Source organism: Kryptolebias marmoratus, linkage group LG3 (assembly GCF_001649575.2).
Source record: "Kryptolebias marmoratus isolate JLee-2015 linkage group LG3, ASM164957v2, whole genome shotgun sequence".
NCBI classification, from domain to species: domain Eukaryota; kingdom Metazoa; phylum Chordata; class Actinopteri; order Cyprinodontiformes; family Rivulidae; genus Kryptolebias; species Kryptolebias marmoratus.
Window position 1 is genome coordinate 20,014,062 of NC_051432.1, and position 18,355 is coordinate 20,032,416.

Sequence of the window (18,355 nt, forward strand, 5' to 3'; positions counted from 1 at the left end):
GAGACTTCTGTGTTTCTATGTCATTAATTCCCTCCTGGATTTTGTTTCTCTTTCTGTCAGACATCTTTTAATGTCTCATTTCATTCCATTTTTTCTCCCCCCCCTGCTCTTTCTCAATCTCTTTGTTCTTGAAACTTGGCTGAAGCAAGGTAGAAGCACTCACTCATTTTGACCACAGTCTCCATCCTCATCCTGCCTTTCCCCTTCCTTCCCTCTGTTCATTTTCTCACTCCCATATTTTTTGCTGAGCTCAGCAGAGTGTTAACACTCAGCTTATGGACTCTCTCTCTTTTTCTCCCACCCCCAACCAAACACAAGTTTTACCATCCTCCCTCCAATCTTTCCATTTCTTTATTTCTCTCTCTCTCTCTCTCTTTGATGGCATGATGGAGGCAAGAAGAGGAGAAATGAAGGTGGCCTTAAGAAGAAATAGTCTTTTGTCATTCTCTCCCCTTTTTGTTTTTTTTTTAATCCATGCACCCTTCTGTCCTTTAATCAAATAAGTTTTATTAACCTTTATTATCCTGGGCTGACATTCTTAGTTTTCTTTGCAGCAAACCTTGACTGACTATTAGAGAACTTTGAAGCACATGTATTTTGCACAAGAACACACTGCCAGATAGTTTTAAAGAAGTAAAGAAGAAATTGCCATTTTTATTGATCTTTGAGCAGTATTTTATGACATTAGGAGTTTTATACTGAATATTTCGTCATTTACAACTGCAGCACAGTCAGAGAAATGCAGCCTATATTCCCAGATTTTTGCAAATATGTATAAATGTAAACTATTAACTACAATCTCATTCACAGTAGCTGTATCTAAATAGGTTTCTTTATCATTTGATGATGTGTCATCCCTCATGGTCACAAGTAACACTTTCTCACTTTCTGTATCTTTAACCATTTTTTGATTTTCTCTGCCTTATTTTCTCTCTCTGCTGGACCAGCTGAATGGTCCACCTGTCCCCCATTTCTCTGCCAATATGACACCTGGACTTTACAAGGACACAAAGTCTGGACTCTTCTCCTCTTACTATCCTCGCTCTTTTTATTACTCTCTTAGTGTGTGTCTGTGTGCATGTCATTTCATGCACTGAAATGTGTCTGCAGCTAATAATAGCTTTTGGACTTTGCCTACACCCCGATAAATACTTAAAACTTCATAGGACCCATCTGGCACTCAGGAAGGTGTAAAAATTCTGTGGTCAAATGAGTGCTTTTTAAGCATATTTCTCATTTCATGATAATTGGCAGCGTCTCATCAGGTCTCTGGACAGTGATCTGGGTTTGTGAATACGCATCGTTTATTCACACTGTTTGTAATTTAATGGTGGACTTCATTGTATGGCATATTTCAGGGGGTCTGCAACCTGTGGCTCTGGGGCTAGGATGAGAAACTGGCTTTAAACATTGTTCAGAAAAAGAAAAACACTCATTTTTACATACTGTCAGTCTTTTCCACTTTTTGCATCACTTTCACTTATCTGAGCAGTTCTTTGAATGCTGACAAACATAAGACTGGTGGGATGTTTGCTCAGCCTGATAGCATTTAAGAGTGTGAAGTCAAATGCAGCAGATAACCTGCAGGGCACTGAGTTGGAGGGTATAAGAGAATGTATAGAAGAGTCATGAGTCTGTAAATGACTGCAGAGCAATAATGATAATGGAAGTGATGGCAAAAGGACAACTTTCAACCAAGAAGTCTCTCTCTCTCTTTGTGTGACCTCATTTTTCTTTCCCTGCTGGTCTTACTTTTCTCTTTTAGTGTTCTTATAGTATTTCCTCAAAAAGGTGCTGAATTCATGATTCTGAGTATCCATACCTAGTATTTGATTATATTTTGATTTCTGAAAACCTGACTCACACTAAAGTTATAAGTGATGTTTCATTGACAGCCAGGAACTTTCCATCCCAAACGTACTTTGTCTCAAGCTGCCTATAAGCTCAAATGGCATGAGTCAATACACCTGAAAAATGTGGTTAAGAACAATTAAACTAATCTGTTCTTTTGCTGATGCAAATCTATGGCATGAGCTGTCCCTGTTCTGAGTCAGAAGTTCCTGTTCCCCTCATCTTGGGTTCTGATGTCATTCTGTGTCTGTGCCAGATACGCCACTGACTCAGGACAGCACCTTTCCCCCTAATGTTTTAATAGCATATGATGTTAATTTTAGATATTATTCAGGTTTTTATTAAGCTGCATTAATACAGACCACAAAAATAATGTGAGAACTTGACAACACCATAACTCACTAAATATTCAGCATACCATTTTTCTAAATTTTGAATGTGGGATAGCAGATGCCTATATTTTAACATTTTCTATGTGAAAACCAGTAGAAGAGTCAGAGGGACATCTTTGGTGTCCTATTGATTGACTGGCCCAGACTCTACTGTAAATTATTAGATTTCAGTATGATGTCACAGCATGGCACTAAAAATCAATGTGCAGACATCCCTGAATACTAAATACTCTGGTCTCTCTGCGTATGTGTGCACAAGTCTCTCTGTGTGTGTGTCCCCTCTCCTCTTATTCCCCCTCTCATTAATTCTTGTTCCCATCAAGTACCTCTCTCACTGGTTTGTTTGCCAAGAATGAAGTCAGCACACGTGCGTTCAAACACACAAATGCACACACACACTTTTCAACACTGTCAGAAGCCTCCTCAGTCACGACTCGCACAGCACAATCACACACTCCCCAAGAAACCAAGAGAGAAGATAAAGTGAGAAAGAGAGAGACTGACACTATTAACACAAAAAATGAAACTAAACTAAAAGGCTTAAGCCTTGGTTGTAAGTCTTAAATGATGCAAAGTGTGTTTTGTGACAGGTGAGATGAAGAATAATGGCTTCTTGTTGAAGCTTGAATATTATAGGGTTAAAGTTATTTTTTTAGATGTGACACTAGACAAAAAACTGCAGATTTGTTTAAACTAAAAAGAATTATCCACCCTCCATCCTGCATGTAGTCAGCAACCGTTTAGAGCTAATCTGTCCTGAGGTTACCAGTTATCCTTGTTACCCAGTTAAATTATTGGACTAGCAGTACTTTTCAGTGATAGGTCGCCACAGATGAAATAAGTTTTTCTTCTGAGAATCACAAGCAACATTTCTAGAAAAGCTTTGTGTAGAAGTGCTTCTTATTAGAATGGTAAATGCTCCACACCTATATTGTACCTTTTTAACTTCTCCAGGTTCTTCAAAGCATTCTGCAAAGTTCCTCATTCACACTCATACAGGACGTGCTATTATATATTTTACACAATTTATAGAAAACCGTTACATCTCATACACCGATAAGCATATTGGATTCAGCGGGGATTCAGTGTCTTGCCCAACGATACTTCAGCACCCTGGAGAGACTAGGGATTGGAAGATGATCTCCCTACCACTGGACCAAGAACAATATACAAATATGCATTTTAGTACAAAAAATGTGCAAAATTGTGAAACCTAAGTTAACAGAGATATATTGTACAGTGAAAAGGTAGTCTTTCCATTTTTTTGTTTTAGGACAATGCCTTAAACAAATTATTATTATACTTTCTATGGAAGTAATGATTCTATATATGTTCTTTTGAAGTCATTGTGACCATTGAAATTACACTCTGGTGCAGACTTGCCAGGTTGGACTAAGTGCAAGATGTGCTATTCTCACTGTTGTATTCTCCTCAAACAGAAGGCATGTTGATTTAGACAACAGGAGACACACTAGAAAAGGTCATACAGGAAAGAGACTATTCATACACAAATGTAACTACTCAAAACTAGTCAACAACTACATTCAAATGTATCTGCTTTACTGTTAAATGTCTTTTTAAGATTGTGTAACTTTTCAACATTTGAACTATCTTGGGTTTTGTTCAGTCAAACAGATGTCTGATGAAAACTATAAAACAACTTCTTACAGACTCTTTTTAGCTGCTTTTTCTCTTTTCCAATGTCCCACGTATGGAGAGTGCAACAGGTTGCAAAAATTGAACGGTACACAACCAGTCAAAACAAAACAAAATGCCTGCCACGTGAGGCATTGGTGTCAGTTTTGGAAAGCGTCATTGTACATGAGCTCAGGGAACTTTCCTTTTTCACAACTCACATGAGCAAAGCATTGACAGGATGCTTGGTTAAATGCATGTTGATTCATTTTTTGGACCACAAAATCATTTTCATAGTCCACTGTATCTATATTGAACAATTATAGTAAACAAAACTTATTTTAGTCTTTTTTTAGCTTCTATGTTTCTTTTAAAGTAACAGGAGTTACAGTATTTTTCAAAACTACACTCATGAGTAATTTAGACAATACAGACTTTTTTAGATGCAGCATACCAATATTTGTAACTTAGAAGAACAATTATATCACAGAAGAATATACCAAATGTGGAGTTCAAGGTTTACCAAGCCCACATCTGAAGCCAGAAAAGAAGAACTGCAACCTTTTTTAATCTTTACCATCAAAAAAACAAACTAGCTGCCTGCAGTATGTGCTGATAACTTTTTCTGATTTCAAAATATCAATTTTTGAGACATGTGAAGATTTGTAATATCTCTTTAAGTAGCAGTCTAGACCGTGGATAGTAATCGTGTACATACACTCACAGTTGCTAAATAAAGAAATGCTGTATGTGTTCATGTGTGTGTTTGTATTCAGTGAGGAACCAGCAGTGTGTGTTTTATAGGCTGCGCTGAGTGATTGATCATAGGGAGCCGGGGAAAGCAGGTTACTGCAGCACTTACACACACACATTCATTCCCGCTCTGCATTTTTCATTTCCCCTTCTCCCCTCCTCCTTTGTTCCATCTCCATCTTTGCTTTCCCTCCTTCCCCCCCACCCCACATCGCTCTTCCAAACCTCCCTCTCTCTCTCATCCTCCATACATCACTCTCGCTCCCTGTCCCCCCAGACGTCACTCTCCCCTCCTTCCTGCAGTCTCATGCCTTAAACTGCTCTGTCTTTCTTACACTGTCAATAGGAACAAACAACAAAAAAGAATAAATAAAATAAAATAAAGAAACAAAAAACATCTGGTATTTCTCCACTCTTTCTCTGTCTTTTTATCCAGAGCTCAGGGGAATGGAGAGACATCGTCACGTGACTCTTTCCTCCACCTCCTCTTCCTCTTTTCTTCCTCTGTTATCAAGCTGCAGTAGTACTCTGCTGCAACTCTGGCAAGGGGCTCCATTCGGTCTCTATGGGCTTCCTCTGCCTCCTTCTCCCCATATCGTCTACCATCTACTGTATCCTGCCATCCATCCACCCATCTGTCCACCCATCTACAGTCCTGCAGCGAGAGCTGAGTTTTAGTGATGGCAGTTTAAAGTTGTAGTTATGGCTGTGCAATAAATGGTTGCACTTTGTGTTGATAGATTGGTATTTGTGAAAGCAACCTCTGTTGAAAGTGAGGAAAGACTCTGAAGTTTTCACTTTTTAAATAAGACATGAGACATTGGTGGCATTTTCTGATATGAGACATCTACTGTATATGTTAAAAATTACTTTCGATTCTTGGAAGTGGGTTTGAGCGGAGAAGTTATGAGTAGTGAGTGTCTTACCTGCAGGAAGCAGCAGTCAGAGCAATATTAGTATAGAGAATCAGGGAGAAGTGGGCTCTTAATGATGGAATACGGCTAACTGCTGCCCAAGGCTAGGCTAATTCAAAGGCAAAGTTCTGCCATTTTAGAGGCCTCAGTGCACAGTTAGAGTAGCAACATGCACACTTTAAATAAAATAGAAATACAGTAAACAGTTTCTGTTATACAAATGCGACAGGATGTTAAATTCCTTAAATTTTCATCCGGTTGAATTGTGAAGAAACTTGAGTTTGTTTCCCACCTGCTCTGAGCAGTGGTTAGTTTGACTTTCCAGTTAGAATTCCTCCATGAGCATCCAAACATACATTGTTTAGATTACTGTCTACTGCACGTGAGATACTTACGACCCATAAGAACTCAACAAAAGCCCCACTTCAAAAACACCAAACTTTCCCTTTAATGTTCCTTGTTGCTTCATTCAGACATAGCCACAATAGCAACAAAAACCTAAGGTAGCTCAATATCTGCAACGTGCAAGAGAATGGACATTAAACTAATTAAGTTATGCTATCCACCAGAATCTAGAGTGGAGGTCATTTGTATTATTTATCCATTTAAAACCGATCAGATAAAGAACAAGGGAGCAAAAGGGAGAAGGAGGGGAATGGAGGATGTTCTGCTACCCCTCTGTCAGACATTGCCATAACAACAAACCTTCATCCCCCATTTCTCTGAGAAGTGACATTTCACTTTGCCCTGGTTGCTGCTCCCTGCAGTGATGCTCTGATCCAGGCTGTGTGAGTGTGTGTTTGTGTCCTCATTAAAGGAAGATAGTGACTGAGGGGGAGTGGCCCTGATCACACGCACACCTTGTCAAATCAAACCTCTGCTGTGGCTTCACGAGTGTGTTTGTGATCAGAAACAAAGGGTGTCGTAATATTGAAGGCACCCATTCATATGCAAATACAAATGCAGAGTAGGGATTAAATAATTAAATAGATATTATTTTACTCATCTATATTTAAAAAATGGTTCTGCAAAAGACAAAGTTCACTTAAGTAATCACACAAAACAGATTTTTGTTACTCATACTGTCTAGCCTCTCTCATCAAGTAGACAAGAATAGAAACATGTTAACAGAAGTGTAACACCATAAACAAGGTATTAAGCATTACAGCAGAACACTGGATTACTTTTTTAGAACAAGATAACCTTTTATTTGTGCCTCAGCGATGAGATGAATAGCTGTGAGATGCCTAAATCTATCAAATCCAGTCAAAAATCTGGAGTCAGAAAATTTTTAAATGTCTTGTCCTCTGATTACACCAGCTAGCTGAACACTTGAACAAAACTTAGCCATCCAAAATAAATTATTATCCGAACATGGAATATATTTGTTTTCATTTGTACAACAAATAACTCAAGCAAAAATTAAAGTTAACTTTGAGCCTTTTAAAATAACATGAATACATAAAACAAACAAACAAAAATAAAATAAAAAAAGACAATGTTGCAAGAAATGCTAGAGTGCACTCACCCAGTGAGCACGACCACAAAGTCCATGACGTTCCAGCCGTTCCTCAGATAGGAGCCCTTATGTAACGCGAATCCCAGAGCCAGGATCTTAATCCCAGATTCAAAACAGAAGATGGCAATGAAGTAGGGCTCTGTCTCTTCCTGCAGGGTGAGAAGTTGAGGGAGGAAGAACGGGAGGTGGAAAACAGGGAGACGTGAAGGTAGACAGAGGAGAAAGTTAAGAGAAATTCAGGAGAGAAAAAAAATAGAATCAGTGGAAGGCAGATTGAGGGGCATCTTGTGCACATGTAGAATATTTGTGATTCATGTGTCATTGCAATGGAAAAATAATTGCACTGATTATAACATCAGTCCACATAATAAATAACAATTCATCATATTAAATGATGAAAAAGGGATCTGATATCTAAACACATTTGTAATATAAAACCACAGTGAGAATTTACTAAAAACCTTTTGTGATTGTTCACTTGTGTGTTTATTCTGCATGTGTGCGCTCTCTGAAAATACGATGTGTGTGTCTTGTCCATTGACTGGCACTGCGCTGGTGCGCACAATGTTTATGTGAACATGGGAAGTGCATGTATGTATGTATAGGTGTGTGTTTGTGTGTTTGGGTGTGTGTAGATTCTTGTACCAGTCGTTCAGACAGAGGTGTCTTGTCTCCGTCGGGAAGGTGCTGTTCCAGAGCCAGGACAATGCAGTTTGCAATGATGGTAGTGAGGATCATCCATTCAAATGGAGTATAGCTGCAGTTAAGGCTAATATCACCAACAGGTTGGAAACATGCAAACACATGGCACCTATACAAACACAACTATATACATGCCCATAAATATACATTTAATATATGTAAAAAATGGATATCATAAGATGGATACTCTAAGTTTACAATATATAAAATAATAAACAGTTTAATAAAGCATTACTGTCATGCTGTATTGTAAAATTAAAAGAATGTTTCTTTTATTTTTTTTTATTGTTGCTCATAAGTATTTTTTGTGTTTTTGATTGTTTTAGGCACATTGTTTAGGAACATCCAGGCACTGTTTGTTTATGACGCCAAGAAGAACACATTATCTGCAAAAGGAAAACTTGAGATTTGAAGATATCCCAACTGGAAAACCTCTGCCCCTTGGCTTCAAATAAAAATGCTATGCAAGTTCTCAAGAATCTATCATAATGTCAATGTAAAATACAATGTGAATTTACTGAAAGCTCCTCAATAAGACTTTACAGCATATTAAAAGAGGGAAAAAAAATGGTTTGCTCTGTCAGCACAGCGCACTTTACGTTTTTGCTTCTGTAGTCTAAAAAAAATCAAAGACAAACAAAAAAGAAGTTGAATAACAGGCATAATAAAATTCAAACTGAAAATGGTCAGTCAGTTTATTACAACTGTAAGTGAAAATAAAGGTTTTTATAAACACACATGGGCTAACTCACAGAGGTTGCCTGTTGGCGCGAACAGCTTTTCTGCAGTTCTCCATCCAGTCATGTGTGTTTCATTGTTTTGGTTGATATGTGTGTGTCCATGCCTGAGTAATGGCTGCTGGAGGGGCTAAGATGACTGGATACATCCAGACAGATCAAGCATGTGCCTAATTGGCCAGTCATTATCCTGTTAGCCAGTATATGTGTGTCTGTCTCTTTGCATGTTTGTCTGCCTATGTGTGTGGTGGGAGTACGTGCCCACTGTCGTGTTTACCAGATGCAACGCTGACACAGACACTATGGCCGGAGGACGTACGGAGTTGGACTGTGTGTGTGTGTGAGTGTAGTATAAGAGGCTACTGGTTGATGTGAGAGGACCAGACAGGTCGGTCAGGGGAGTGCACACTAACAAGACAAAGCTGAACTGTGTGGCACGTGCTGGCTGGCAGACAATATGCATACACCTATACTTGTAGAATACAGTGTGGAAACTAAAATGTGTTCACACACACCCAAAAATCCATCGCCTAGGACTTACGGCTTAGAGTTTAAACATTTGTGTAATCTTTGTTGCAAAGTTTTAAGACTTTTCTGCATCTTATAAGTACTGTTTATATAGCCCATTTAGCTAAAAAAGACTAGTGATTCAGTTAACAATTAAATAATCTTTCAATATTTTTATATTAGGTAAACAATATTTCACAAGTTTATCATCATTGCAATACAAATGTGTGCAAACACTGCTTGAAGTACAACAAATGCTAGGCTGTTATATTCCAAGTGCCATGCATTCACTTTCTGCACCCAAGTAACATATTCGACCAATCAAACGGTACTTTATCTATTCTTGATAGATTCTAAACAACTATATGATAGTGACTAAGATGATAACGAACTCAGAGAGAGTTGTGACCATTGTGATAATAAAAAAACAAGTGGAGTGAGGAAAATGATTTTGGTGTGGTAGTAGCTGAGAGTCATTCACAAGACGTTGTCATTTAAAACTTTTGCACGCTGTGCTGCAGATATGTATTCCTTTAAAGAATGCTAGTTTCTTTAAGTGAGAGTTACCCACCATGAACAGCTATTAAGTCTTGAAAAAAAAGTAGCGCAGCAAAGATCGGCAATTCTATGGTCAAAGCTGAGAATAAAAACAATTCATTTAGTGACATCCATTATGGATTTAACATTGTTTAATTCTAAAATGGAAATATTTTTCTTACTATCTGTTATATTTGTCAGGCAGATCAAACAAAAAAACAACATTTTTGAACATATGCACCATGACCTCCTTATGAATTTTGTCAATGTATGCAGTATTTTTGTCAATTTTACACAAGAAAAACACACGTTACTGTATTTTTCTAACTTAATTCTTTTTTTTTTTTTTTGCATCAAACTAAGGTTGCAATCTGGCATATTTCTGTATCCTCTCATGCAGTCCACTCTATTGTGTACTTGTGAGAATGTGTGTGTGTGTGTGTGAGCAGACATGCCTGCCACAACATTTATTATTCAGCAGACACACACTCTGCTGGCCTAACAACCTGCAGAAAGCAAGGTTGTTAGGCCAGCAGAGTGCGTAGGTGTGTGTGCAGCACTCCTTTGTGTGTGTATGTCATTTTCTTCCATACCTTCACATTCTTGTAGTATCTTTCTATTTTTGGAATTTTTTCCCCTTCTCTCTCTTTTAGGCACTTTCACCATTTTTATTTTTTTTAGCAGTTTCTGTTGTGTTTTATCCTTTCTCTGCTTTTTGAAAGAAAAAAAAATTCTCTGCTCTGTTCTTTTGTTCCTTGTTTCATCTGTTTTTCCCAAGACAACTGCTTCTTTCTTTTTGTACCTGTACTTTTCCTCCCACCTTCTCAAAATGTGGTCCTCTTTTGTTTTCCCTTCACTTAATCTCTCTCATCTGTCACATCACCCGATTTCTTTTTGGAAAATGAAAAAGAGAAAGAGAGAAAGAGAGAGAGATTGGTTGAATCTGAAGTAATTAGAGAGAATAATTTTTTGGCAACAATATTATTGGTGAGCACTGCAAAAATTGTGAGTGAGTTCCTTTCTTGTTAATTAAAATGGCTTTCTAATGGCCACAAACAGGCTCTGCTTTGCCAAATACACTGACCTCACACACACACACACACACGTTCAGTCTTTCCGCCTCCTTGACTCTTTTTTATGTTCTTTCATTGCAGCAAGCAGCTCAAAGCAAACAGCACAAAGAAAAGAACTTTAATGCAAGATGCCCAAACAAATATAAACAAATGTTTTGTAAACTAACACACAAACTAATTCCTTCATGCTCCTTGATACAGAAAGAAAGGCAACTGGCATTTACGCTCAAACTAAACTTCCAAAGGAAGAAACAAAGTCATTTTGATGAATGGACTTTCTGAGCTTTAAAACTGTCTCTTCAAAGAGTTATTGGAGCTTCCATCCTGCTGAACTTGATCTGACTTAATCCAAATTATGTTGTGATCATTTGAAGGTTTCCCTTCTGTCACCCTATCAACTGATCTTGGTGTTTCTAATGCTTACAGAAGAAAAAAAAAATCACAACTGTCTGGAGATAAATCTCAGGATTTGTTTTTGTGACTATATTCGCTGTAAGATTTCTTTTTTCCGCAAAGCAAATCTGCAGTCTGGCTTATCTTATGTACAAAAAACAGGTCAGCTTACAGAAAATTTCAAAATGTGCTGCTTTCATTCTTCTAGATATGACATGAAATACATCATTTACTATAAACTCAGACACTATATGAGCCCCAACTCAGATCCTATATTAGTCTTAGATTGTAAACTAAACTGAGCCTTACTAATGATTTTTTTTGCACAACATAAAACCATCTATTTTAAAATGTAAAACAATATTTACATCTAAAAAGTGCATTTACATAGAAAAAACATGGTTGTGAAATCAGCTAGTTACTTGTTTTTGTTGCAAAATATATGGATCCACACTACAACCAGCTGTTTGAATTTAAACTGTAAGAAATAACATAATTATTTTTAAATGTGAATACAGCAGAACTGCTGCTTCAGTTACCAGCTGGTGCCGAAATGTGCATTTCTTTGGAGCTATAATTTCAAATCTTTGGTGCACAGCTATTAAAATGTGTGATTTTTTTATTTTTTTTTTAAAGAAAATTTTTTGTGTGTGTTTTTTATGTTCCTTTAAAAATAAAACAAGCATATGTCGCCGGTTTATCCTCTGAATAAAAAGAATCCTGGCACAGCAGACCACAGGTTCATTTCAGTGTGCATCAAGATCCCTTCTCTTACAAACTCCGAGACAGAATAACAACATGAGCTGAAGACTCTGGCCTCTGGGTGTCCGTGATGTTATTATGGTTTCCCGAATTCTAAAAGTGGAACAGTCCAATTTGGGGATTTTCGATGCACTGTACCAACTTGAAGCACCTGAATGAATCCATAGTGTATTTTTGTTACTCAACCTTATTTTTTCCATCTAACTGATAATTGTACTTGCAATTCATAGTGTGCGGTGATAGAAATAGATTAAATTGCTGCTGCACAGGGCTGCCTACTCTTTCTTGTTTGTCTGTGCACAGCGTGTCCTATTTTTGCACCAGAATGTCACCAGTCATGAATTTGGTTTTCACTGCAGGGGGAAAAAAAAAATGGACATGTGGTGTGAGTGTGTTAGAAGAGCCAGTTGAGTAAATCACACACTAAATTAGAGCTGAAAGCCCTGAATCAAATATTATCTCCACCTTTTTGTTCATAGAGGCCACAAGAGGTGCGTCCTTGATCTGAAACTACCCCATGCTTGTTCAACCACTGTACCTTTTTTTTCTAGTTTAAAAGAGCAATCCTCATTAAAATTGTATTTTCTTATTCATTTTACAAGTTCTTCCAAAAAAATAATTCCTTCTCTTTCCTCATTATGTGGGCTGCATGCGCACCTCCGTGAATATATATGTCACTACCACTTTCTTGTATTTGACAGCAGCCATGTCGCCCAAGCGGCGCACACACGGTATAGCTTTCTTTTTTTTGGATTTACAGTCCAAAAAGTGGTGCAGTAAGGTACATTTCAGTGGTTTCCCCTTCAGAAAATGGATTTATCTTTTCACATGTCGAGTTCCTCCAGACAATCTTTACTCAGGTCAGTGTTGAATGTGTGTGTGCCCACTAAATTCTTTCATGAAGACAATTTACCTGTTTAAAATTCCTCTTCTGTCCGCACACATAAACCCAAACTCACCACAAAACCACCTACACAGGTTTAAATCCCTCCACCTAAGTGTTCCTGTGAAAAATGTCCTCATGCATCAGTTTGCTTGTGTATACGTGTGTGTGAGAGAGAGAGAGAGAGAGAGAGAGAGAGAGAGAGAGAGAGAGAGAGAGAGAGAGAGAGAGAGAGAGAGAGAGAGAGAGAGAGAGTGTGTGTGTGTGCTCACCCAAGTGTGTTTGTGTGTATGTTTTCAGCTGATGAGGCATTTTGGCATGGCGCTGAGGCTGTGCTTTAGGGGAGCCGGGCCTGATGAAGGGGAGATTTTAAATCACACCAAATGAAGCTTTATCAAATAAATGAAACTGTGTAGCACTCGACTCAGCAAGAGTCGGGTCCTTTATGGGAGTGATGCAAGCACACTCTCTTTCTCACTTTTTCTGATCTCTGTCACGAACGTGCAGGGCTAAAAAAAAAAAAAAAAAAGAAGTGAAATAGCAGCAAAAGGTCTGTAAACGGTGAAATATTCTCAAAAAATTAACAGCATTAAGAATTTACTTGTTCACACTTTCCCCACCACCACCAAAAAAAGACTATTGAGACTGAGAGTTAAAATGAAGACCACTATGAAGAACAGGACCACAAGAAACATCAGCCGATGCTGTATGGAAAAGGAGCAAAAGTGCATCCGTCTGTTGATAAGCAACTAAACACAGATGCATTTCTCTGTTTTCTGACATTGCATTGGAGTGACACAGCTGTCACACGGCCGGGTAAGAAGTACAACAGACATATGGAGTTGACTGAAAACGTGTGAGTGAATGAGTGAGTATAAACTAAGTACTTGAATAAAATTATAAATAAGACAAAGGTAAGATGTCGACTTGTTAACATCAAGATAACATTAAGGTATTCTGCAAATAAAAGCTGGACAGAAAGTGATTTAAATAAAATGTAAATAAACTATTTGTACAAACAAACAAAGTGTCCACACAAGTTACTTTAGGGTAGTATCTCACCAGGTCGTGACTGTCGCCAACTAGTTGGCACCATTCACAAAATTTCTCAAGCTCCTTGCGCGGGTTGCAGAGGCTCGCATTCATGTCGCTTGAATTTTGAACATGTTCAAAACATTTGTGCATCAAATTTTCTCTCAAAATAGACAGAGTTGTCACAGGCATCTCAACAGTAAGGAAAGTAGCTATTGGCTGTCCTAAAAGTCCCTAGAAGCCACTAAATGACGTCATTGTCTAATTTGCATCATTGGCCAGAGAGGAGTAAGGTCGTGGGAGACACAAAAATTGAGTAAAAACGGCCTAAATATTTTTAGAACTACAAAACCTTTCATTTTTGAAGCTGTTAATTCTCAATCCTATAACAAGAAGCCATGTTGAATGTTTTGCAGGGGGTGTGTCTTCATGAAACAGGGACTCCCAGGGGTTTGTGTCAACTATTGTGTGATTGGCCAGAAACGTGAAGTGAGGGTGGTTAATGTGGCCGAGCTGCCCAAGATCCAGTGTGGCTGCGGTCATGCTGGGACTATTAGCCGTTGGGAGCTAACATTAGCTTCTGGGATCCAATACTCGCAGTGTGAAGGCTAGCCTCTCCTGAGCAGAGGCTAGCGTGGTGTGTGAGGGTGCTGCTGAACAGACGGCAGGACTCGACTGAGACGTTATTCTGCTTTTCGTCCATCAACGGGAAAACGTCCCTCTCTGTGATCATCATACTGATGTAACAAGATGAATCCAACAGATTTCCACTCCACCCAGCATGGGGCTGCAGGGAGCTCGACCATGGGATTTCTCTTGGACTATAAAATATCCTTGTGGAAAAGAACATCTCTGTTCTTCTGGCTATATTTTCCACTTCTCGCAAAATATAAATCCGACTCTTTCAGGAACTGGAAAAGTCGCCCTCTGCTGGCCGCATAAAGGAACGCATGGTTGCTGGCTTTACTTTTCGGATCTGCAATCCTTGTTTACTTTTTCTATAATGTATAGTCAGCAATTGTAAACCCAAATTAATTTAATAATGTAATCAATAATAATATTTTAATTTAAAAAATCCCCCCAAAAGAGGAAAGCAATCATATCAATGCAACTAGTAAAAAAAGCTCTCTGTAAAAAAAGGTTTTAAAGAATTCTATTAAGAACAACTGTGCCTTAAAAGGTCAATTTTCCTTAAAAAACATAGACTACATTTGTGTTAAATCAAGAAAAGTATATGAAAGTGATAGAAGCAGCAGTAATTATTCAACGGTGTTTTTGTTAGTTTATCATGTCTCTGCTCAAATTAATCTGAGGTTACCTACCACACAGCTGCGATTAAACCAAAAACAGCTACTCCAATGTTCCTACTAATGCTTTCATTAATTTTTGCTTTGCTTCAGTGTTCTATTTTAATCTCACACGCACCAGCTTTCTCTATAAAAGCAAGTTTTATCCAGCTTTACGTTCCATCTTTCTTTTCCCCACGTCTGTTATTTTTACACAATCCGCCTATTTCCCTATCACATCTTCCTTGTCTCAGGTCAGTAGTTTAGCCGCAGACACTTTCAGCAGATTAAACACTTTTCTTTCACTCTTTCTGATCCTCTTAAATCTCAATTATTACACATTTTTCTCTCTTTTTCTGTTCTAATTCAGATATCTTGCCCCCTCGCTGTCCTCTCCTCCTCCACCTCCTCTTCTACTCTCGACGATTCTGCTTCGTTCTTCTCCTCGATTACAAGTCTAAATTAATATTTTAGTCTAAATTAATATTTAGACTTGTGAAAGATAAAAGGATGAGCTACTCTTCCCCCTCCTTCCCACTGACCCTGGCGTCTTTTGATTTGCTGATGCTTTTTAAAAAAAACAACAAAAAAAAACAATAAATATACAAAAATTTTCTTTTCACCGGAAATTTGCTGTGAACATGGCAGGCTGGTAACGAGAACTGCACGGAGTCACACTCTTTGTTGGCTTATACAGCACTCAACAACAGACATGCACGTATAAGTACGCAAAAAAAGAAAAATTATTCACACAGACCGTGCTCGCAAACAAACACACACACAAAAAATGCATAAACACTTGCAACATCTCCCATGATGCAACACAAGGAAAGAGTCTCATCTCTAAAGAGTGACAGCGACGGATGCAGAAACACCTACATACAAACACATCCACTCATTTGTCGAGCTAAACATAACTACTGGACCTCAGATCACCGCTGAAGCCGCGCTTCTGTTAAAAACTACCAAAAGGAGGAAAAACACCCAGAAACATTTTGACTGAAATTTGATCCCAATCATCTGGTGTAAACAGCCAAAAATCAGTTCCCTCCTCTGTTCAGTTTACTTTCTGTCAGTGGTATTCTTCTTTTTTTATTACATTTACAATTTTTTTTTAGATTGCAGAAAATGTTGTACATAAAAAATAAAAGTAAATAAAAGTAACAAAAAAATAAATAATAAGAGATAAATAAAAAGTATGGAAAATGTGCAAATACTCTATGTTCTGCAAAACTAAATTGAACTTGGTCATAAACAAGTTGAAATGATCATGAAACTGAAAGAATTTTATCAGAAGTGAAATAAATTTGAATAATTTGGTTTGTTTTAAATGGACTTGAATCAAGAATGGGCAGTGATTTCGGAATATTTGAAGTCTACTTAAAATGAGTATATTAGAAGAAATAAAGTGTTAGACGTCTTTTTGTTGTATTTGTTTAGTTTTACACTGGTACTTGGCTTCAAGTCGAGTTACTATATATGTATTTGACAAAACAACTGCACACCCCCATACCAAAAAAACTAAACAAAAAACAACAACTTCTCCGTTTCCCCAGTCATTTTTTTATATATTATAAAATGGAAGCTTTGGTCACAGGGGTGAGCTCAGTTTTACTGACAGTAAGGAATAAATGAAAGAAAATAACTTATTTAAATTCTCTGTTATGATAAATTGAACTGAGGTAGATTTAACTATCAATCAGTAACAGCAGCAAAAAAAAAGAGTCACAAATTACAGATGAAATATTTTTTAAAAATGGAAACGGCCCCAAATACTATTATGATTCTAAATCCCTTTTTGTGTGTGAAAATCAACAATCACCTAAAATCTAACATTTTAAATGTTAAGCATCTCTATGATTCATACCACAGGAGCTTTGTTTTTTCTGTAACCCAAATAATTCTTCAAGGCATTTCTACTAAAATCATGACTCACTTAAACAACTGAAACAACACAAAATTCTCTTGTTGGATGCAGAGTTGCTGCAGTTTTAACAATCCATCAAAAAGGTTTCTATTTCACCAAAATGAGCTCCTGAAGGTTTGGATTATTGCCTTTCAGTAGAATAAAAATGATAGTTTTCTTAAATATCATTTACCAAAAATATAAACATTGTCTACAGTTGAGCTCAGTAACTCCAAAGCCATCAACGTTTGGTTTAATCACATTAAATATTAAAAGCCAAATCATTTCAAAGTGTTCCTGAAATTCATTTTTCACCATCCATACTCAAGTAAAACATCTAAAACAACTCCCACTTCTAACCTTATTTTAACCATGTTTCCATTTGAATAATTTCCTCCTAAGTTAAGGCCTCTCTCTTTTTTTAAGTTAGAAAGGCAATGTTATGTTTAGTTGCCTTTTTCCATTTATTTCCATTTTTCTTTCCTTTTTACTCTTCCAACATGCAGTCCTAACTCAGCCAGGCAGATGGCTGAAGCATCAGCATCTCCTTACCAGGATGTGAGCAAAAAAAGAAGGAGGAGACTAGAAAAAAAAGAAGGAAGGGGAGTCAAATAAAGAGAACAGAAGTCCATCCATCCATTTATTTTACCTGCTTTTTTCTTTCCGGGTCATGGGGGTGCTGCCCCAAGGGAACAAAAGTAGCCAACAGAAATGTAAAGACCAGAATGAATAAATAAAATGTGTGAGAAAAGGACACAAAGAGGATAAAATGACAACAAGGAAGAGAACGGGTTAATTCAGCAAGGAGAGAAAGTAAAGAAAAAAAAAAATCAGAGAATCGCTGATGGAAGGAAAGAAGTAACAAATTGAAGGCTATACAGACTAAAGGAGCAGTGAACAAGGGAAAATAATGAGGAAAGTCAGATTAAGATGAGAAGAGTAAGAAAAAAAGAGATGCAGGAAAAAATAAGGGGGAATGTAAAGTGAAAAAAGGTAGTGAGGAAGAAACGGAGGAGACAGAATTGCAGTATTTTTATCATTCTGAGTGAGTGGGCTCCATAAAAGTAGGTTACTGTCAGCAGACAAGGAGAGGCACACACACACACACATCTACATGTACCATCTCCATTTTAGTTCTGTACAGGCAGCCGCAGTATGTGTTAATATGTTGTGTGTGAGAGCCTTGAGCATCACTGAGTCACCAGCTAAATTGGTGATTCCAGCATGAAAATACCAAGTGGATTGTTTAAATGGCAGCAGTGAATATTTCAGCAGTAAAACACCAAGAAGCAGAACATATCTGCCCTACAGGCCTTCTGGTGAATGATGCACCATTCCAGAAGAATGGATCAACATTAGAGTAGACAGAATCCTTAACAGGCCACACTTAGCCAGATATTTTTAAAAACTGAGATCTTCTGCTGCGTTTGCACTTCTCTGTCCAGAGACAGAGTTGTTTGTGAAAAAAAAATT

At 37.7% G+C, this 18,355-nt stretch overlaps 1 protein-coding gene across 22 annotated transcripts in view; it reads right to left on the reverse strand.

Moving 5' to 3' along the window:
• cacna1ab (calcium channel, voltage-dependent, P/Q type, alpha 1A subunit, b) overlaps positions 1-18,355 on the reverse strand; it is a 144,300-nt gene that overhangs the window by 72,855 nt on the left and 53,090 nt on the right. For all 22 annotated transcript variants that reach the window (XM_017436811.3, XM_017436887.3, XM_017436724.3 and 19 more), the window contains exons 4-5: positions 7,710-7,815; positions 7,074-7,213 (exon numbers count right to left, since the gene is read on the reverse strand). In XM_017436811.3, coding sequence (XP_017292300.2) covers positions 7,074-7,213; positions 7,710-7,815 — 246 coding nt within the window. The remainder of the gene's footprint in view (positions 1-7,073; positions 7,214-7,709; positions 7,816-18,355) is intronic.